Source organism: Lithobates pipiens, unplaced genomic scaffold (genome assembly GCF_037356315.1).
Source record: "Lithobates pipiens isolate NorthernLeopardFrog02 unplaced genomic scaffold, aLitPip1_a1.2 Scaffold_16, whole genome shotgun sequence".
Classification (NCBI taxonomy): Eukaryota; Metazoa; Chordata; class Amphibia; order Anura; family Ranidae; genus Lithobates; species Lithobates pipiens.
The window spans coordinates 336,380,607-336,403,914 of record NW_027507748.1 but is presented as its reverse complement, the minus strand read 5'-3'; the positions used below and the strand labels follow the sequence as shown (position 1 = coordinate 336,403,914).

At 38.1% G+C, this 23,308-nt stretch overlaps 1 protein-coding gene across 4 annotated transcripts in view; it reads left to right on the top strand.

Moving 5' to 3' along the window:
- The window catches only part of LOC143982784 (uncharacterized), a 181,398-nt gene that overhangs the window by 5,629 nt on the left and 152,461 nt on the right, over positions 1-23,308 (top strand). For 3 of the 4 annotated variants that reach the window (XM_077481795.1, XM_077481794.1, XM_077481792.1), the window contains exons 1-2: positions 11,960-12,103; positions 12,695-12,845. In XM_077481795.1, coding sequence (XP_077337921.1) covers positions 12,771-12,845 — 75 coding nt within the window. In that variant the 5' untranslated portion in view covers positions 11,960-12,103; positions 12,695-12,770. Of the gene's footprint in view, positions 1-11,959; positions 12,104-12,694; positions 12,846-23,308 lie in introns of those variants that run through there. The other variant, XM_077481793.1, reaches the window with a different exon arrangement.

The window sequence follows — 23,308 nt, the reverse complement described above, 5'->3', positions numbered from 1 at the left end:
GAAAATCCAGGAAGTGAACAGGCAGCAGCTTCAGCTGCCCACAGTTAAAATGGCTGCAGCCAGACTCAGTGGAGGGAGATTTCTGCAGCATATTTGGCAAATACAGAATCACAGTATATATAAAATAAAATGCAGTGGTTGGAGGGAAGCTTCAGAATGGCAAAGATGTTTTTATCACAAATTATGTGAGCAGACAGCAGTTCCTCTTTAAATATAGCTAGCCATTTCTCATGTATTGACAATTTTCTCATGAAATATTCAGTTTCTTAGATAGCAAAAATTAAATGGCTACATAATTTTTTTTCATGTGCATATTCCAAAGAATCGAATAAATAAGATATCCAGTTTTTACTGCGGTCCATGTCCCCATCGCAAAGAATCACCCTATCTATTTATCATGGGTGACCACTGTCACATTGAATTAAAGTGCATAAAAAGAAGGGATATACCACCCTAATTTACATGACAGTGAAAAAAAAAATTGATTGGGAGAGACTGCAGCTAGGAGATATAATCCAAAGCTGATAGAGACATCCCCAAAAGACTTGCAGCTGAAATTGCCACGAAAGGTGGTTCTACAAAGTATTGACTCGGGGGGGGGGGGGGGGGGCTGAATAAAATAAATCCCAATAAAATACATTTACGGGTTTTGGTTGCAACATGACAAAATGTGGAAAATGTCAAGGGGTATGAATACTTTTTCAAGGCACTGTATCTCTAGGATGGTCAATCAGGCAGACAGAATACCTCTGCGGGTTATAATGATGACCACCAAGCCTCCAGCATATTGGGGTGATTCCTTTCCCTCATGGCAGGATGTTCAAAATAACCATGGGGTTATATAAAACAAAAAAAACTCCATAGTGTAATACCGAAAGGATGAATTTATTGAAAAAACAGCCAATTGGCTACTTGCAAGAGATAAAAGAAAATGCGCATTGGATTAAAACAACTGCCGGCAAACGAACAAAGCATACACCCAAACTTCCGGGATCACATGGGGCGGGATGGCGTCAGCGTGTAGCACCACCCGACACCGCCCAACGCTATAAATGGAACCTCAGGAAACCAAGCCTCGCTTTTTATGCAACGGCAATGGTATGCAACAAAACCAAACCTCCTTCTCATTTCTCCCTATCTGCGGGATGGTATTTAAACCGTACAGACGTGACGTGTATTAATCCACAATATCAAACATAGTACTAACATAAATGGTTAGAAGACAGATAATATATAAAAGGCAGAAGATAATATGTTTAAATAATATTAAAAAATGCCAGAGTGACATAAGTCGGCACATAAACACTAAAGACCTCTAGAGGAGATCTCCGGTATTGGGTACTACAACCAAATAAGTAAATTTAATTTAATAGATCCCCATATTTGAAAAAATCACGAGGATCGTTGATCATTAAATGTAAAGAAGGCTTGCCCCTAGAAATTTAATTAATAACACCCGCATCATACATAACAAATAATGATCACATGAAAAGTCATAAAAATACGAAAATTCCATAAACATTATAGATAATGCCAAATATAGCTATTTCATGCATTATCTATAAAGGCATTTAACTCTGCATCAGTATTTAAACCCAAAGGTCTGAGCCCTTAAACCTTTAGATCCAGCTCATCTCTAATTTAGAGATTTCACGTCACTTGGATCCCCCTCTCCTGTGCAATTTTAGCTTGTCTGTTCCTCACTATTGGAGTTTTTTTTGTTTTATATGATTATCCCCTACCTTTGTTTTTTTTGGATGTCCTGCCATGAGGGGAGGGTATCACCCCAATATCCTGGAGACTTAGTGGTCATCATTATAATCCGCAGAGGTATTCTGTCTGCCTGATTGACCATCCTAGAGATAGGTGGTCCTGACAATTTGGTAAGAGTCCCAGACTACCGTGTGTGGTGTATCCCAGAAAAGTTTAATCAAATCACTTGGTGGTGGAGAATTCATATCTGCTTCTCTTTAGTCACTGTTCTTTTTGGATTTTTTTTTGGCTTTTTTATTTAAACTGATTATGTGCTTAATGTCACTTTTGTTGTTTCAAACATATCTAATTTGTTTAGTGTGTCACAAAACTACAAGCATATTATTTAATATATTTCATAAATACACTTTTTTATTAGCACAATTTTATATATTATGTTTGTTGCTTAGATTATATCTCTTAGCTGCAGTCTCTCCCAATCACTTTTTTTTCACTGTCATGTAAATTAGCGTGGTATATCCCTTATTTTTATGCACTTTCTTTATATTACTATACCAGCAGCTTTGGAGTCATATTAATATTCAATCAGTTTTGTGGACACATATCATTATGGATGTTTTTGATTAAAGAGACTCCAAAGAGGTTAAATCTGAGAGAGTTTTTGAAATAAGGGTTGACCCTTCTGGAGACTTGGGAGGTTTATTTATGAGACTTAAAAATCTCATGATTTCCAAAATTCACACGCAATGGGACATAATGTTTCTCGAGCAATATGTGGCCGACACTATGGTCCCTAGAAGCCTTAGGTGGGATGTTAGCCCCCAAAAGGGGGAATTAGAACTTGAAGAATGATTCAAGTACTTCAATGAGGCAGGGGTTACATTTTTATAATTTTTAAAGGAAGGAAAGTAAATTAGTTTGACTCCACCGAGAAATTACCCTTATTAAGGATGAGTTATCTCCCCATAGAGACGATAATGAATACAAGGAAAGGTCCACTAATCTTAAATAAGGAGGAGAAGGAGGAAAATGAACAGAAGAATAAGAAAAGGAAGAAGTTTAATAGGGATGTAGGTGATTATAAAACAGGTATCGTCTTTGATTGGCAGACCAAAGTTCTGATCGCTTAAAGTGAATTAACACAAGTTATGGACACTGTCCCTCCTCCTCAGGGAGAGATATATGGTAATAATCAGATGGAGGGTTGTCACACTAAACCTCCTAACACTCCTAATCAGTGGCCCCTGGCCCCTAGAAGGCCATTCTATCAGACCACCACACGCAGACCCCTCCCATCAGGACCTCCTCTAAAGGGTACTCAATACAGATCTCAATACCAAGATTTTTATTTATTTTTTGAACACAAAATAAGGGATACCAACAGGATAATCATTCTCTTGGTGGTCCTCCAAGGAGAACACAGGGTGATGATCAATATTACCATTACACTGTACCTACCAATAACAGGTTTTACCCAAGATTACCCTTATGAAGAGGAATCATATGATTATTATCAATCCAACTATTATTCCCCTCAGAAGGGAAATAGAGGGTATTGATCTGGTGGCTATCCCCCTCAGCATTACAACACTCCACAAAGGAGAACCAGAGTGCATAAGCCAGGATGGTATCCTCCTCAACAACCTAAAGGTGGAAGGCCATCATGGAATTCCCCACATCAACAGTACAATCAGGGTTACTCTCAACATTGGGGTTTTCCCAGATCCACACAGGGACAATCCCGTCCAATAGAACAAAGAGAGGAGACAGAGGGGGGAGGGGATCAAAGACGAAAAAAAGAAAAAGGGAATAATAGGGGAAGGCATATATAATCTCAGTCAAATGGTCCTTACTCAAGAAGAAACAGTGATTTTAGATAAGGATTTAAAGTTCACCCCTCCAAAAAAACAAGTTTCAGACTTATATATATATATCCACATAGGTTTACAAGGTAACTGAATGTCAAACGCTATCTATTATGTAATCCCACTGGGAATATTAGAAATGTAATGATATTCAACATTCAAGACTCTCTAATGCATTGTTGTTCAATCTCCCTGGAGGACTAGCCCCTTCATTAAAAGTCTTTAGGGATGTCCTCCTTAGAGATTTGGACAATTTGAAAGTCAAAAATGTTAACATGTTAAAAGAGTTACAGGGAGGTTTGACCAATTTTGTTTACAAAAGAGTCTTTTTATTCGACCAGCGGATAAGGGGGGTATTGTAATCCTAGACATGTGCAATTACTTGACAGAATTTGAAAAAATAGTAGCAGGCCGAGAGACCTATACACCTCTTCGTTCAAATCCCCACTACATGTTCAAAAAGGAATTTGAGAAAATCGTTAAAAAAGAAAAAGCCTTTTTAGTCCCGGTGGCTCCCCATACCCCCATTATCTATTACCTTCTAAAAATCCAGAAAGACCCTGTTCATCCACCCAGTCGCCCTATCGTGAGTGGAATAGATTCCATTACATCATGAGTAGGGAAGTACGTGGACCATTACCTTCAGCCTCTTGTAGTCACTTCCTACATTAAGTACAGTTGACACACGATTAACCTATTAAAGAATTTTACCTATAGAGAGGGAGTTTGCTTGTAACTGCCGATGTCACATCCCTTTATACTATTATTCCACATCACTGGGGAATTTCCTCGGTGGAGAGAGATTCAATGTTACCCTCCCAACAACGAACATTCATTATGGAATTATTAAAGTTTGCTGCAACCTGTAATTACTTTTGGTTCATTAAGGAGTTTTTTCTTCAAAATAGGGGTGTGGTGATAGGGGGTAAATTTGCCCCCAGCCTAGCCAATCTATTTATAGGAAAATGGAGGAAGACGTCATCTTTGCCCAAGATAGACCTAAGTTGGTCCTATGGGCTAGGTACATTGATGACATCCTCCTCCTTTGTAATCTCTGGAAGCCTTTATGGAACCCCTCAATATTAATGATAGGGGGATTGAATTCAAATATGAGGCTTACCAACACTCAATACATTTCTTAGATCTTAAGATTTGGGTAGAAGGAAAGAAAATTCCTTTATTCTCAGGGACAGTTCTCATCATAAGTACTGGTTAAATTCAGTTCCCAAAAGTCAATATATACATTTAGGACATGATTGTAATAAAATTTAAGATGCTGAAACACAGGCTGCAGTTTTAAAGGATAGATTCATAACAAGGGATATTCAGTTGAGACCCTTGACCAGACAGTATCGAATACTCAGTTAATTGATAGGAATGTATTGTTGTCTGAGAAACCAAAGGAGCAAACAACATCATTATACCATCCATTACATCCTACTTTCTTCAGCATTACCAAATAAAAAAGTTTGTACGTAGACACTAGCATATACTTAAAAATTACATTGTTTTGGGATAAGGCCCTTTCAGACCAACCTCGGGTAGTATTAAGGGGGGTTCCATCGCCCAGAGATATGGTAGCCCCTGGTGTATATGACCCACCTAATATTAAACCAGTGTTTTTTCAGAATATGGTAGGATTTTACAAGTGTAAGAAATGTGCCGTGTGTTCTATTAATGGAGTGAGCAATAAAAAGACCACTCATTTCAGTTCACTAAGTACAGCTCAGGCTTTTCAGAATGAAAGTTTTATCCTGTGTTTCACTCTGAATGTGGTATACCTTCTTACCTGCCCTTGCAGATTCCAGTACATTGGGCGTACTGTATGCCCATTACAAGGTAGGCTCAAGGAGCACATCTGTAACATCAAAAGAGGTTTCAAAGGGCATCTGGTCTCTAGACACTATTTAGTGGTTCATGCCAAAACCCGGCTGGGACCTGTTTTTTTTAGGAATAGACAATCTAAACGTGCACTGGGGGGGGATCCAAGCGACGTGAAATCTCTAAGTTAGGGTTTAAGGCTGCATTCACACCTGAGCGTAGCGTGTTTGAACGTTTTTACCGGCGTTTTGTCACACTACAACGCGCGACAACGAGCGTTTTTTAACTTCGGCGTTTTTTTTCAGCCAATAGGAAAAATATTTTTCATCTGCTTATTTTTTCTTCAGCAGATACAGCGTCAAAACGCCCGTAGAAACGCTCGTTGTCGCGCTAAACGCTCGAATCGAGCGTTTCCATTCGTTTCTATGGGAATGAAAACGCCCAAATCAGCCCAATTCGCGCGACAAAAAAGGGTCCGGAACTTGTTTGAGCTTCAGGCGTAGGGCTTCAGGCGACATAGAGTGGAGATGTGAACCATCTCCATTGAGAATAATGGATTTTTTCCCCTCCAGCGTTTTGTAGCTTCAGGCGTAGGGCTACAAAACGTTCAGGTGTGAACGGGCTGTTAATGCTGATGTAGAGTTAAATGCCTTTATAGATAATGCATGAAATATCTATATTTGACATTATCTATAATGTTTATGGAATTTTTGTATTTTTAATACATTTTTATGTGATGATTATTTGTTATATATGATACAGGTGTTGCTAATTACATTTCTAGGGACAAGCCTTTTTCCATTTAATGATCAACAATCCTCATGATTTTTGCAAATATAGGGATCGATTAAATGATATATTGGTTGTACTACCATTTGGCCAATACCGGAGATCCTCTAGAGGTCTTCATTGTTTATGTGCCGACTTATGTCATTCTGGCGAGACATTAATTTTTAAATAATATTTTAACATATTATTTTCCACCGATTATATATTATTATCTGCATTCTAACTATTTATGTAAGTACTTGTCATGGTTTTGCAATAGAGTTTGTCTGCTTACCTGTTTCCATGTGTTCATCTCTAGAGACCAACCAACCCTCACCTAACTGCTTTTGTAATCCATCCTCTGGCATGACTCCACCCTAGCTCCTATCAGAGAACTCTATATTAACCTGTGCACTGCAGGCCAACCCGGCTGATCAACCTCTGTGTGTTAGCTTCCTGTTACCTGCCGTGTGCTCTTCTTTTGTTCCGTTACTGACTTTGGCGTGTCCTTGACTATCCCTGTTTGCCTGTGATCCTGACCTATTGGCGTGTCCCTGACTATTCCTGTCTGCTTGTGGCCCGACCTATCACTCACTAAAATATTCTCAGGAAAAACTAGAAAAAATTGTTAGACTTTTAAGGCACTGCATTTACACCAACGTGTTTGTTTGAAATAAATTTCATTCTTTATTTGTACAAATATACACTCTTAAAATCTTTAAAATCACAGTACTGCTTGAATAATGACCCTGGGAATGGTCATACCTAATCATATTATTATTGTTGTGCAGGATTTATATAGTGGCAACAGTTTGCGCAGCACTTTACAACATGAGGGCAGACAGTACACTTACAATACAAATCAATACAGGAGGGATCAGAGGGCTCTGCTTGTTAGAGCTTACAATCTATGTTCTAATAATAGAAAGCTATGATTACAATAATCATTTCTCTTCATATGACACCACGAACAATATTGATTAAGTAGATTTAAACTTAACACGTCTCCCAGAAGTCCAAATTCTACTTCATTTGGAGTGTCTAGGGTCTAAATGGTACAAATATTAGAACAAATCTTATCATTGTTTACAAATACCACATACAGTAAGTAAATTAATTTCATGAGGTGATCACAGTCAAATTATATTTAGCTTTCCAGGAAGATGGTCTTCCTCCTCCAAGCCACACTAAGGTGGTGGGGAGATCATATCTGGAATGAGCACATCTGACTTATATTAATAAACCCCAAGGTTATGATTGCATGGCAGATTGGTCCAGCCTGTCAGGCACCCTTTTCTTGACCGAACTGGCTTTCCCAGTATCACCTGTCACATATAAACTGGCTTTTCATTGTCATACTATCTTAAAACTTAAAATTAAAGTTTAAATATGAAAAGAATCCCTACAGCTTTAGTCACATCATTTACTTATATTAAAGTCTGTCCCATATTGCTGTGACAGCTGGATCCTAGAGCAGTCTTCACTGCAGGGATGCCTGTCCTCCTCCTGTCTCTGGCATTGCTTCAGGTCTTTAGGCAGAAAAGCAATACAGATGGTCTGACGTGGACACACCCTGTCCTTCCTCCTCCTACATTGAGAAAAGTTCCTTCATTGATTACATTGCTTGTAACATGATCTGTGAATGGGGAAGTGAATCCTGTGACTGATCAGAGTCTTCAACAATCACAGATCATGTTACATGCAATGTAATCAATGAAAAAACGTTTCTAAATGGAAAAAGAGGCCATCTGTACCGCTGTTCAGCCCGGAGAGCTGAAGCTGTTAACCATTGCAGTGTCTGAGGTTCAGGGACAGGAAGAGGCCCGGCATTCCTGCAGTGAAGTTTTCTTCAGTCCAGCTGTCTGCACAAGTGGGGACAGACTTTTTTTTTAAATTACAGGTAATAATGTGACTAAAGATAGTTTAGTTTTAATTCACTCAACACAGACATTTCAATATGAATTGATACCAGTTGTTTGAATCACCCACCAACTTTTTTTTTTTTTATCTCTCAGGGATTCCCATCCCTGTACTCTGCATCAGAGTTTGCCAGATGACTGCTGTGGCCCTTATGAGGAGGTCTAATCTAAATTTTGCAGTTACATTTACATTACTTGATGCTGAAGTGGATTCCATTATACGATTCCTTCTGTGGAGTGAGACTCCGTAGCAAAGTCAAAGACATGAATTCTGGTAGCTACGTGGATGCTGAAGTCTCTAAGAAAAAGAAAATTGTAAAGCCAGTGGATTTATAAGCTCTTCACAACTTATATTTTATTGACCCTTCAGCACACTTGATTAGTGAACTATATCTTACACAATGTAACTAAACCCAAGAACAAACATGTAATATATTGTAACTTACTTGGATATTGCAGCTGCATTCATTTTTTCTTTGTGTGCTAAAATCATGTAAAGGGACCCCTGGAGGAGCTGATGGCTTGTTTGGATCCCTCCGAGCCTCTCTAGGGATAACAGTTTCAGATATGCCCCACAGCACTCGCTGACCATCCAGCAGCTATCAAATAATGGACCTCAACTCTGTCAATCTTTGCACAATGAGAAGCTTATTTGTTCAGCTCTGAGGGAGTGAAGATTCTAGTTTACAAGATACCCACCAGCTTCAAAAAAGGTTCTTTCCATGACAGACTCAAATGAATAAAAAATTTCAGCCCTGGACTGGTTTTATGTACCTTTAAGCCAAGAGAAACAATATTAGCAGGATTCCTGCTGGGTCTACTGGTAGCATTCTGTGCCCAGTCCTCCAGAATGCTCTTGAGACCTAACTTCCCTCTGCAGAATGGTGGCATCAAACTTATGGACCAGGCCTTTCTTCTTGCATTAGTCTTCCCTAGGCAGCAGGCCCAGATAGACAGTATGCATCCTCTCCAGAACCGAGCCTGAGAGGTTAGAGAGCTTTCTGAAAGTTCCCCCAATACTTATTCTCTCCTCCTAAATGCACCACAGCCCATAAAACTCCTAGTAGTTGGCCACGGGGAATATTAATATTCACAACTCAGGGTATAATCTCCTACTACACTATTGCCAAGGAAACCCCCCAGCAGCAGGAAGAAGCAAACAATTACCTAATGCCCGATACACATGATCATGATTATCGGACGAATGATCGTTCGTTTTCTTTTGCATGCTGGTCTCATTTCCAATCTGATGAGTTTACTAAAGTCACGAAAATTTTCGTACGACAGAATAAAAAATCTGAATTGATGTCATGTGTTGTAATGCATTTGTATTGCATTTTCAAACGACAGCTGTGCGATCTGGCATCATACCGAAAAAAGTTCCGTGCATGTTCGATAGAATATCGGATGAACTGTCCTGAACGGCTCTCGAAAGCTCTGTACTAACGATCCAATAATCGTACGATCGATTCAAAAGCGGCATTTTTCATATGATTTTCGGATCGTGTGTACAGGGCTTTAGTTTAGGAGAACCTACAGAAAAACAGACTACATCACCCCTTGCAATAATGAATTAAAAATAGAAGCGTTCCTGAATATGGCAGGGCTGCTAAAAACATTTTCAGAAAATACAGAAATTACTTGTTGATCTTGCCTGAAAAGCACTGTAAATTTGAACTTAGATGAAGAGATAAAACAGTGTAAACTACTAATGCCTCATGTAATGGAGATAAATAAAGGCAAACATGTTTAAAATTCAGCCTGGGGCAAGCTTTGCTTCATCCATAGATACATTGGAGAAGTAAGTGTAGCCACCCAAGGGCAGAACCTTTGTTATTTGCAGAATTTCCAGGTAAAAGTAAAAGAAAAACCTTAAATATGAAAGGAACTGCCACATCTACAGACTAGTAAGATGCAATATATTAACCACTTGAGCTCCAGAAGGTTTTACCACCTTCCTGACAAGGCCATTTTTTTGCTATTTAGCAGTGCGCTACTTTACCTGGTAATTGTGTGGTCATGCAACACTGTACACAAACAGTGTAAAAAAAAAAAAAAAAATTGGGACTTTTTGCTATAAAACATATCCAATAAAAAGTAAAATCAAATTTCTTCATAAATTTAGGCCAAAATGTATTCTGCTATAACTATGGTATATGTATATATTGGAATCTTTGTTTATTTTTTATACTACTAATGGCAGTGATCATCGACTTATTGTGGGCCTGTGTTAGTGCCGCAGACAATCTGACACTAGCTGATGCTGGGGAGAGGACTGACTAACTGCCCCTGACATCAACAGTAAAACAAATACAATGATCAGGGCTAATAAAATACACTGTCACTGTATTAATGACATTGGTTTTACTAGGCAATGTGCCGTTTTTACTTCTTGCTTTTTAGGGACAAAAAAAGGCTACATGACTGCTGTCTGTAGGGAGCCCTGTGTTGTTTACCTACACAGGGCTCTCGTTTGTCATCCGCTCAACCAATCAGTGGTGATTTACGGTCGAGACCCGCTGAGTGCTGCAGTGAATGACAGTTTGCGTTTGTGAGTGCGCGCACAAACTCGGACAGAAGCCCCAACATACAGATACATTATGGTGCCTGTACAAGTCTCTCTCCCTCTGTATATGTATTGCAATGGTTCAGCAAGTGGTTGCATTCATGTTTCTGGGTTTGGATGCGCTTTATAAGAACATGTCCCTGTACAGCATTTCTGTATATATCTCAAACACGACATGTGCTTTCTGTAAGAGAGCACATGTCCTACTATCTAAGCTTAATATCTAATTTATTTAATTTTTCTTCCTTTTTTTCCTTAATGCTTTTTAGATGGTTATGATGAAAAATAAAAACTGCTGTACAGTCATCAGGAATGGTCATTCTTTAAATGGTTGTAAGAATAAAGATAACATAAATTACATAGCAAATGTGTGGCTCTAAGACCAAACAGTGAATAACTAGATGAAATAACTGTGCAAAAATATATATATATATTGCACAAATCTACAAAAAAATATATGAAATAAATGAATATAATAAATTAATAATAAATATTGCCTATAAAACAAATCCAATAATGTAAAAAAAACATATAATATAATGTAATAAAATTATTTATAATGCCCAAAATAAAGCCAAATAGTTGCCACAGGAAGGAGGAATCACAGGAGGATCTTTAAATACTGTTAATATTTCTACAGGCTTTTATACAAAGTGTGAGGGTACATCTGGTGGAGGGGTTGCGTGCACACTGCACGAAGGCACCAGCATCACTTTTGTCTATGGTTTTATGATGAACTGTTAAAGAATCTGATTCAGCATATATATTAAGGTTATTGTGTAGCACACAGAGCACTTGCACTTTATTTTGGCATTGACATTATAAATAATTTAATGTTATTTGCATGTTTTTGGATTTGTTTTATAGGATATATTTATTATTAATTTATTATTAATTTATTATATTCATTTCATTTTATATATTTTTTTGTAGATTTGTGCAAAAAAAAAAAAAAAAAATATATATATATATATATATATATATATATATATATATATATATATATATATTTACAGTTATTTCATCTAGTTATTCACTGTTTAGTCTTAGCGACGCACATTTGTTATGTAATTTTGTATTGTCACATTTGGGAAAGTGTGGGGAGTGCTAGCAGCTGTCTATTTTATTTTTATTTTTTTATTTTTATTTTTTATTTATTTTATTTTTCACTAGTTTTCATTGCATTTATTAATTTTAGCAGTTCACAAGGTTTCCACCGATTAAAAATAACATAAAGCTTATAGAAAATTCTTAGTACAATCCTGCAGTGCTTGGTACTACCTCTTTTAAGCAGCTTACAAAAAAACTGGTAAAAACACATTTCCTTACAAAGGATTTGTTTAGCGGCAGCTTGAGAAGCATTAAGGACTACTCTAAGTGTTAAAGCAACACTGCTATACTGCATGTGTTATCACATAGCTGCAGGGAAGACCAGCAACAAACATACACAGGTATGTACTACATAGAATCCTTATGTATTGGGATGTATGTAGCTCACAATGCATGTTTAGTAATCATTATTGGCAATGGAATCATTGTTTTATTTATTGTGGAGTTATATCATATTTAGCCAAACTGTTCTGATCTCGCAAATCAATAATTAAGGGTTACATACTGTATGATACAATCACACCTTAAGGAAATACTTTTCTCACTTGTCATGCACATGGGAAACTGCTCTTAGACTGTGAATCGCAATATCAGCAGCTGTCAAAAACGCAAAACTGCTGAGCAAGACACCTCCAGCTTTTTCAGGGATGTGACATAATTCCTGATTTTTCCTTTCAGTATACTGCTCCCTACAATACAACCGCTGTTGGTTCTTTTACCGTTTGTACCCCTCTTTCTTTACCTTCAAAATTGTAAGCTCCAACAGGAAAGGGTTCTCATTTTGAATGTTTTTTTTTAATATATAAATTATTGCTATTGCTATAATAAATTTTATTTATGAATAGTTATTGTATTTACTGTGCAATTTCCATGTATTTTGTTATTATGTTAGGGCTATTTATGGCTGACACTAGGCTGTTATATCTTTATAGTGCTAATATGAGGAGCTCCTGTTGGTCCTGGTGGCCTGGATGATCCTGCGTGGCGGCAAACTGATCACCCATAAAAATGGGCATCTTCCATCTCCTGTCCATACTAAGCAAGGCTTTCTGCAAGATCCTCAGCCTCTGTAGCATGGCATGGGTTAGTTTCAGTGTTATTCTGTACTTTATGTTCCATAACTTTTCTAAGAATTTTATTCATTACTCACACCGAATAAATATTGATGACCATAACTTTAAGAATGTTATCTTGTGAGTCTGACAGGTAATCCTAATAACCTTTGTGTATTGGTATAGTGTAGATAACATTATATACAGTTACTGATAGCATACAACAAACAAGGCTTGGTTTTAATTGATCTGGTAGATTTCCAAGGACTGCATGAGGAATTTGAGCCTATTTAACTTAAACCATTTAAATAACTTGCTATCCGTAGAAATGGCATTTGTTTAGGAACGCATTCAGGGGCATTACCCTATACATTCAGGTGAAGCTCAAGTAGTAAAATCTTGTATTATGTTTACCATTTTAATGTAAATTAAAAAGTCCTTTTCGATCATTTTAAAGCTATAGACTTCTTTCAAATAATACTTTGTAATCCTGCCATGAAGGTCCTTCTTCAGGTACTTGCTGTCATGCTGTGACAACACTCTGTCCCTGTCTCCCAATTGTTCTCTTGCATAGTCACCTTGTCACGTGAGCTTCCACTGGAGTGTACAAGCACCAATACTGTCACTCAGTGTAAATTCATATTCAATCATTGACAGGGCAGATAGAAAGTAGCTGAAAGAAGCTGGAGGACTGAGATTTAAAAATGTTGAAAGGTGTGAAAACGGTTATTTCTAAAAAAAAAAAAAAGCATGACAATTGCTTAAAGAGGAACTGCAGTCTGCTCACATAATTTGTAATAAAAGTATCTTTGCCATTCTGAAGCTTGCCTCCAACCACTTTGCATATTATTTTATATATACTGTGATTCTGTACTTGTCAAATATGCTGCAGAAATCTCCCACCACTGAGTCTGGCTGCAGTCATTTTAACTGTGGGCAGCTGAAGCTGCTGTCTGTTCACTTCCTGGATTTACACAGACACTCAGAGACACACCTCCAGCTCTGCACCCCTGCAGCTCTTATTGGCCCTCTTATGACTCACCCCCCCTTCCTGGCAAACTCTCACAAGTACGAGGAGAGAGCTGTGCATGATGTCAAAAGCCTAGGCTAATGACCAGACAACAAAAACAGGAAGAGGACTGTATAAGTTATTTACTGGCAGAAAAAAATGTTTTACTATCCAAAGTTAAAACAACAAGGGCAGAAGATTTAATAGGTGGAAAGTTGAAAAAATAACTGAAGGTCCGCTTTAAGTAATAGTAAGGTCTGCCTTAAGCAATTACATTTTATCCAGCTAGCATTTAGATTAAGGCCCCTTTCACACGACAAGCCCGCTTTGATCCTCCTGTCTGTTTTTCAGGCGGATGAGATTGGGTCATCCATTGACTCCTATGGGCAGACGGATGTCCGCTGACATCCATCTGCCATCTGATCCACTAAAATCAGACGTATGACGATACATTCAGCCATCCATCTGTTGGATCGGATGAGATCTGATGAAAATGGACATGCTGTCCATTTTTGTCCGATCTCGCCATAGGAATCAGCGGGGCTCTGACAGGTCCCACCCTGCTCAGTGAGCAGAGACGGTCCAGTCATCCGCCGGCTTAGTGGAGATAAACTGAGAGATCTCCTGCTGAGCTGGCGGACTCCGCCAAATGGATACGCCCCGTGCGAAAGGGGCCTTCCATTATAGTGGTCCATGCAAATTTTTACTATCTAATTCTGCTTAAGAAGGGAAAAATTTATATTTTCCTGAGTTTTTTTTATGTGTGTTCCCTGACACTGAACAGGAGGGTTATAAATGCCTTTGACTGTTATTATGAGAACAGAGAGCTTTCTCTTCTGTTCCTGCTTTTTTTGACAACTGTAGCATTTTAGATTTCCCTGGACAGTCACCTGAAAAAAATATCAAATGATTCCAGTCCAGAGTGGGGAAGGTTCTAGTCTTTCTCCACACTTCAAAAACTGGAGAAAAACTTCTTTAACCACTTCAGCTCTGGAAGGTTTACCCCCCCCCCCCTTCATGACCAGGCCATGCTTTATTTTACGGCACTGCGTTAGTTTACCTGACAATTGCACAGTTGTTCGACACAGTACCAAAAACAAAATGTCCTTTTTATCCCACAAATAGAGCTTCCTTTTGGTGATGTTATATGTGCGGTGTTTATTTTTTGCACCGTAAACAATACAAGACAGACAATTAAAAAAAAAAAATATATATATATTTTTTACTTTCTGCTATAAAACATATCTAATAAAAAAAAAATGAAAAAAATCGAATTTCTTGATCAATTTAGCCTAATATCTGTAGAATTCTTCTGTTGCTGTAGGGATGTATTATATGGGGGCATTATTAGTATTTGGGATTTGGTTCTCCATATTTTATGTGCTGGTTGTGGTTTTGAATTTGAAATGGTTATGCTTGCAGGGGCATGGTCTGTCCCGGTTATGGGCGCAATGTCAGACTCACCAACCCGTTGCAACATCCATTTGTCAGTCAAAATATAATCAATACGAGTATAGGTATTGTGTACTGGAGAGTGGTATGTATACTCTATATATGATATAGTTTGCTATAACCTGAGAGCCCGGGGATACATATATATAGTATTCTGAAGCATGTTGTCAGCCTATTGAAGTACTAATGTGGTCACTTGGGCAAATAGCTTGAGTGTATATATTAAGCCGAGGATGCCCTTCATTTTTAAGTACTAAGATGGTTGGCGATCTCATGTCTCCGGGTAGCCAGGTTACCATACACTATAAATAGCAGATGGAGTAGCAAGATGGCTTTGTTTCTGTTGACATTTTGATGATGAAATGCGCAAGGTGGAGCTAAGAGCATCATTGCATCACATCCGGTTTCGGTCCGTGGAGCACAGCGAGCTCCAGTCTTCCTGTTTTTTCAATATTTAATACTTTGTAGCTGCTGTAAGTGCAATATTTACCTTAATCCATTAAACGGTTTACGGTATTATGCTATGGAGGTTTTTTATTATCGATTACTTGATACTTCTGTGATAAAGCACGCTAAGGAGAGCAAGACAACCGCTGGGAGATTCATATACTACTGTGAATGCATGCTACCCCTTGAGTGGGGAGAGTCAGCTGGTGAGTGTAACCACACAAGGGGAGCATGCGTGACACACAGACATCGCCTGCTTGTGTGGAGATTGCAGCACTTTTGTTCACCTAACAGTTCCATAGACTTTATGTTTTTTTTAATCATGTTTGCACTAGTGGACTTTTATTAATTATATATATATATATATATATATATATATATATATATATATATATATATATATATATATATATATGTATATATATGTATATATATATATATAATATTATATTTTATTATTTTTTCAATTAATATATGCAAAAAAGTTTCTTATATATAGACGTTTTCTTTCAATAATTAACAACATAGGTGTAATTGATAAGTAACATACATTACAATTGATGTTTAGAAGTGTAATTGTAGGATCGGGTTTGATAAAATACTGTTGAGATCAAAAGAAAAACATCTTTCCAAAAGTTTTTTTTGCAACCGAGCAGTCCCACTATATGTGAATATGTGATCCTAGTTCACCACAGCCACGAAAACAAAATGGAGAATATTGGGGAGCAAATTTTGCCATTCTGACAGGGACCAAATATCAGCATGTGAGTACCTTATAGTTTGGATCTTTGGATCTCTGAAATCCAAGGTCTTTCTCCCATTTTGCTACATATGATGGTGATTCAATATTAGGTAAAGTAATAAGATGGTTGTGGATTATTGATCAAAGACCCTTTGAATGGGGATCACGTTTGCATATTCTTTCAAAGCTCATAAGTTTGTCTAGATTACTTTTCCCTTGTATATAGGGCATACATTTTTTTTAACTACTTCCCACCCGGCCAATGTACATATAAGACCGGGTGGGAGCCGCCTCCTTCTGACTGGACGTTCAGGAACGTCCTTCAGAAGGAGGGGAATCACGCACGTGCGTACCCGCGCAGCGGCGCAATCCCGATGTGCTTGTGTCACCCGGACACAGCGCATCTCGGATCGGCAGGAGGGCTCTGTGATTGGCCCTCCTGATCACATGATGACCGTGTCCAATCACAGCCATCATGTGATCAAAACAAACAGCCGGTTGCTAGGCAATCGACTCTCCTCTCCTCACACGGAAGTCGTCGCTGAGGAGAGGAGAGCAGATCGCTGCAGCCGGCTGGTGATCAGTGAGCATGAGCTGTTGTTACAGCTTTTTACTCACTGATCACTAGTCTAGTGTAAACACACAGTGTAAACACACATGTCCCCACACATGTCCCCAAAACACACATGTCCCCAAATAATAAAAAGACATGTCCCCAAATAAAAAAACAAATGTCCCACTAAAATCACATGTCCCAATGATTATCTGCACACATATGTACGTGATCACCTGCACACATATGTACATGATCATTTGCGTACATATGTCCGTGATCGCACAAACCAATTATTATACACTTAACTGAATTTTTTTTACCAGAAACATGTAGCAGAATACATTTTGGCTTAAATTTATGACAAAATTCAATTTTATTGGATTTATTTTAGAATAGAAGAAAGAAAATATTGTTTTTTTTTCCAAATTTCTGCTGTTTTTGCGCTTATATTGCAAAAAATAAAAAATGGAGTCGTGAATAAATGCCACCAAAATAAAGCTCTATTTGTGCGAACAAAATGCTAAAAATGTAATTTGGGTACAGTGTAGCATGACCACGCAATTGTCATTGAAATTGCGAGAGCGATGAAAGCTGAAAATTGGGCTGGGAAGGAAGGGGGCGAAAGTGCCCTGTATTGTAGTGGTTAATCTGCAGATACTGAAGAATTTGTGATTGAGGGAATTTGTGACTTTCGCATAATTCAGGAAATGTTTTAAATGAGGTGGATGATGATAATTCACAAAGTTTGGTTAGATTAGAGGAGGTCCATTCAAATTTATCCTAGATAGCCACTGTATGTTTAGTTATAACATTTTTGATAGTTTTACAGTCAGAGGGGTTAGACCATATTAGGTTTGTTATGGAAAATGGGTTGCAATCTATCCATTCTAGTGCTACCAAAAGTGGAGTTTCATGTGTTACGTGGTATTTAGGTATATGTGCTATTTGAGCTGCATGGTAATATGCAGTGAAATTAGGAAACCCTATTAAAATGTTTAAAACTCAGCTATAAGAATGTTTTCAAATTCTAAAATATATAAGGCCATTTATTGTCATTCCCACGAGAATATCTTGAAATACTTCTTTGCTTTGTATCATCCGTACTTCAATATGTCTTTTTATTTCTGGTATCAAATAATTTGTCTTATATTCTGTACATGTAATTTATTTTAACATAAAATAAAAACTTTTGAACGAGAAATTAGGAAACCCTAGTCCACCTTTAATTTTGGGAAGGTTAAGAGCATGTTTGGGTAACAAGATTTCAAAGAGCCCCAAATGAAAGCAAATGCTTTACGTTGTAGTATCCTAAGAAAATATGCTGGGACAGGACTCAAAAAAGATATAAGATTTTGGGTAATATAGACATCTTTATTACATAAATTTTACCAATCCATGATATTGGTACCGAGGACCATTTTTTAAAGAGATTGGAGATTTGCCACAGTATTGGAGGGAAATTACCAGTAAAAAGGTCAGAGATTGGGGGTAAGAGTAGGGAGGCGCAAGGTGGACCAGGAGAAAGGGAGGGATATTTGTGCTTGTTGTAAGATATGAGAAGGTAAGGAAATAAGAGATCATAAATGTGGGCGATATGATTGAGTTTGTTTATAAAGTTAGTAGCAGAGATATGGGGGGGGGGGGGGGGGGAGGTGGAATGACATAAGAATTAAGATATCGTCAGCAAATAGGCAGAGTTTGTGCTTGTTACCAGCTTTTATAGAGGGGTCGATACTGATTCCTTGGGCAAAAGGCTCGACAAGTATGACACATAAAAGTGGGGAAAGTGGACAGCCATGACATGTTCCTCTACAGATGTCAAACATGTTTGATTTATATCCAGCATATTTAACATAGGCTTTGGGGTTTTTATATAATGACGAAACCCATTTAAGAACATGAAGACCAAATCCCCATCGTTGTAGGGCAAAATGTAGGTATTACCATGATACTGTATGAAATGCTTTTTTGATATTTAGAGATAGAAGACATATGGGTATTCATCGTGTTTTGGCTGCTTGAATCAATAGTTGTCCTGCCTATATTATCTGTAGGTTGGCGTAATGGAATAAAGCCTACTTGATCTTTGATTATTAAAGAACCCATGATATTATTAAAACGGTCACTAGAACTTTCGCTAGTAGCTTTATGTCAAGGTTAAGTAAAGATATAGGCCTGTAATTAGCACAAGATGTTTCATCTGACTGAGGTCTGGGAATCATTAAAATTATGGCTGTTAATATTTCAGAGCGAAAGGAATGATTATTGTGAAGGGAATTAAAAGCATATGTTAACAATGGATATGAGAATATTTCTTATAATAGAGGGCAGAGAAGCCATCAGCACCTGGACGTTTGTTAGGTATAAGAGATGTAATTGCTAATTCAACTTCTGTAGATATAATGGGGTTTTCAAGGCTATCACGTTGTGTTAAGGGAATAGTCCGAAGTTTAATTTGTGAGAAAAATTATTCTGCATAGGTGTGATCAAAATATCCTTTTTTATATAGGGAAGTGAGATTTTTGTGAAAGGTGTGAAGGATCTTTACTTGGGGTAATTTTAGTCGAATTGGTTTAGAAGGGCCGATTTCATTTTTTAAGTGCTCAGGCAAAAAGGGTACCAGGTTTATTTGCATTGAAATGGAATTTATGTTTAATTTTACGCAAGGATTTGTCAGCAGATTCTGATAAAAAAAGGTCAAGATTTAGACATGCCTTAGCAAGTTTTTTAGTCATAGGGGTAGGATTAGATTGAAAGTTTGCATTGCAAGTATTAAAATGCATTTCTAATTTTTGTTGCATTTGTCGTTTTCTTCTTTTTAAGAAATTATGCCTGGTGTAAACAGACCCCTCGGAGAACCGGTTTATGTGCTTCCCATAATGTTAATGGAGATATATCAGGTGTCTTGTTGCTAGCTAGATAATCTTTTATGGCCATTTCTAGATCAGAGGAGTGTAATGAGTGAGATAGGATTGAATCACTAATATATCATGTGGAATCTTGTGTTTTAGGTATTAGAGAAGTAAAAGTTGAGAGAATAGCACAGTGATCAGTCCATGTAAAAGGAATGACTGATGAAGTAAGCCATTCTGGGGACGTTATTATTGAGATCAGTATGTGATCAATACGAGAAAACATTTTATGAGCATGGGAATAGAATGTATATTGGCGTTTTGTAGGGTTAATTTCACGCCAGGAATCTAGCAATGCATGTTGCTGAAGAAGTCTCTGGAACTTTCGAGATTGAGAATTGGATGCAGTAGGGGTTGGGGATTTATCTAAATAGGGATATAGAACTTGATTGGAATCTCCACAGATTAAAAGTGTACCCATTTTTGTGTATCTATTACCTGAAATAAGTGGGAGAGAAATGAAGATGGATTTCTATTTGAAGCATAGTAGGGAAAATGGTGTAGCTCAATGAAATGCTATTAGCACTCCTCATTGTTTAGATTTAGCAGAGGCTGTGATAACTTGGGGATAAACTGATCCAAAAAATTTAGGAGTTGTTAAGTCAGTGAAATTAGTTTCTTGGAGGCATATTATGTGTGCTTTTAAAGAAGACAAGGAACGAAAACTTTAGTTCGCATTTGTGGGATAATTAGACCTCGTACATTTAATGTAAGAACATTTAAGGGGGCCATGTGGAAACCATTGGGAGGATATTGTAGTATATTACATTCATAGATTGTAAATTTATAGGTACCTCGGGGTGGGTTAAGAAAAAAGAAAGGAGCATAGACAGATTGCTAAGGAAGAAAGAGAGAGTAAGGATCATATTAATTGTGTAAAAAGCAAAAGTGGCTTACTGAGTGCATATACAACGCTAACTCAGAGGCCTAATATCTGTCCGAGGAGATACCCCCACCAAAAACACAGAATGGAGGAGTGTCCTAGGACAGTAACATGGGGGAAAGCAGTGACAATTTCTCGAGTCCCCAACGGCCAAGAGGTATATTTGAAAAAATAATAAAAAAAATCTATATCACAAGGTAAGTGAGAACCTCATTTGAGTCTCCTGAGGTTATATAACTAAAAAATAAAAACTATTTTGACTTATGTTAAGGTTATCTAGCTAAAAAATAAAAATAAATAAATAAATAAAAATAAAAATCTATGTGATTTGCTTAACATTACTGATTGTCTTAGGAATGCCAGTAATGCTATTGATGATCAGGAACATTAAAGATAGAACAATTGTAATATTAAAATGTAAAGGATAACTAAGTTTGTTCCTTTGAAGTAAATTAAGTAGATAAGGCTATGACCAGAACAATGTGTAACACTTTTTTGGTTGAGAGAGGGGAAGGGAAAGAGGAGGGGATGAGTAAGGGAAGGAGGAGAAGGAAGGGAATAGGGGAAGGGGGATATCATCTGGATATATGAACATTGTGGAATTTCACAGAACTTTTTAAATTTATTTATGCATTATTTGTTATGTTTATCAGTGGTTCTTTTGCACAGTTTTTTGCTTATTTGCACAAGTTTTTGCAAGTAATATACTGCATGTGATGTATATATGTGTTTATTTTTTTGCACAGATTGTATCATACAGTTACATTCACTTTTTGGTGACATCTATCTATACATTTATTTACTTTATCTCACTAGCAGCGCCATACATACTTTTTTAATTCGAATTTTACTTATCACTGATATCTGCCTTGCCAGTTGGTTTTAGTGGGGGCAGCAGCTTGGACCATAATTTTGGATGTTGTCATTTTGAAGATTCTTCAAACATTTTAGTCCATAATGCAGTACTACCCTTTTCTTCCTTTTCTTATTTCAATGACCAGATTTGTCTGTGGCCATATTTGGGCATAATGTCACCCAGGAGACCCCATCCCTTTGCTTCCTTTTAGTGGGGGACCCTGAAAGATGTAATTCTTCACAAGTCAGCAATGGGATTCGGCATGAACATTGGTCACAGGATTTTTTATTTTTTTTTCATAAAATTTTTATTGAGAGAAAGTTTGCAGTCTTGCCGTGGGTAGCTACCCAGTAGTAGAGGGGGCTGCGGTGAGCCAATGGCCATTGTAGACAAAAGAGTGTTCAGCAAGGTGAGCTCGTTCCTGAGGAGTGAGTTGCGATTCTACAAAAGAGTCCCATCTGCTGTGGAAGCGCTGATTGGCCTTCTTGTGGGCTAGATTGGCGTTAATTCTGTCATGGAATAGAAGTTGCAGGAGATCTCTATTGACCTGAGCGACTGAGGGTGTAGAAGTAGACGTCCAGTTGGCTAATATAGCCCGTCGTGCCAGCAGGAGGCAGATCAGGGCCCATTCTTTGCCTTGTGGGCCAGGAACATTTGACCAGGGAAGTAGTGTAGGATCCCAATATCCGAAGATAAGTAGTAAAGGGTCTTTGGGTAGCTTTAGTAGTGTAATCCGAAAGATGAAGGCCAGGATCTGGTCCCAGAACGCAGAGATAAAGGAGCAAGTCCAGTAGCGGTGCGCGAGAGAGGGCTTAGGTTATTGGCACAGAGGGCATAGTGAAGACGGGGTGGAGTGAGGTTGTTTGGCAGGAAGAAAGGGGATATGCGCCCGGTGAGCAATTTTTAGTTGCGTTTCCCTCCAGGATTCATTTGGAACCAAATTGCAGACAGTGCGGAGGCCTTGAAGGATCTTGTCCACTATGTTGTCGTCCGGGAAGTCTTTTGCCCAATTGGACACCGAAGAGGAATCCAGTGGAGGTGTCGTTTTTACGAGTAGAGGCTTATAGATATCCGAGATTTTGTAAGAATCTTTCTGTATAAGTATCTCGAGGAATGATGACGTGAATCTCGTGGACGTGACTCTGCAGGTTATGTGGAGAAAGCGGAGACATTGGCCATGGTGAAAAGCAGAGGTAGTGGTGAGAGAGAAGCGAGCAGCTAGAGTACGGAAAGGTAATGCTTGACCGGTATCAGGATCACAAAGGGAGAAGAAGGTGGAGAGACCCTTTTGCCACCAGGATTCATAAGGTTTGTGTTCCAGACCTGGAGAAAAGCTCGGGTTGCCTTGTATTGGGAGAAATTTCGAGATGAAGGGGGAGAGTCGGAGGCTTTTCCTTACCTCCCTCCAGGCTATAGCAGTGTCTCTCAACAGAAGGTTATGTTGATATGGTGTTGGTAGAGATTTCCACTTACAGTGGAGAAGGGCTGTTAGGGAGTAGGGGTGGACCATTGCAGCCTCCAGTTGGTAGTTAGAGCATTTGGACTTTTGAGTTATCCAGTCCAGACCTACCCTTAAAAGACAAGCAAGGTTATACATTCTAAACTCGGGAGACTAATACCGCCTTCGGTCCTGGGAA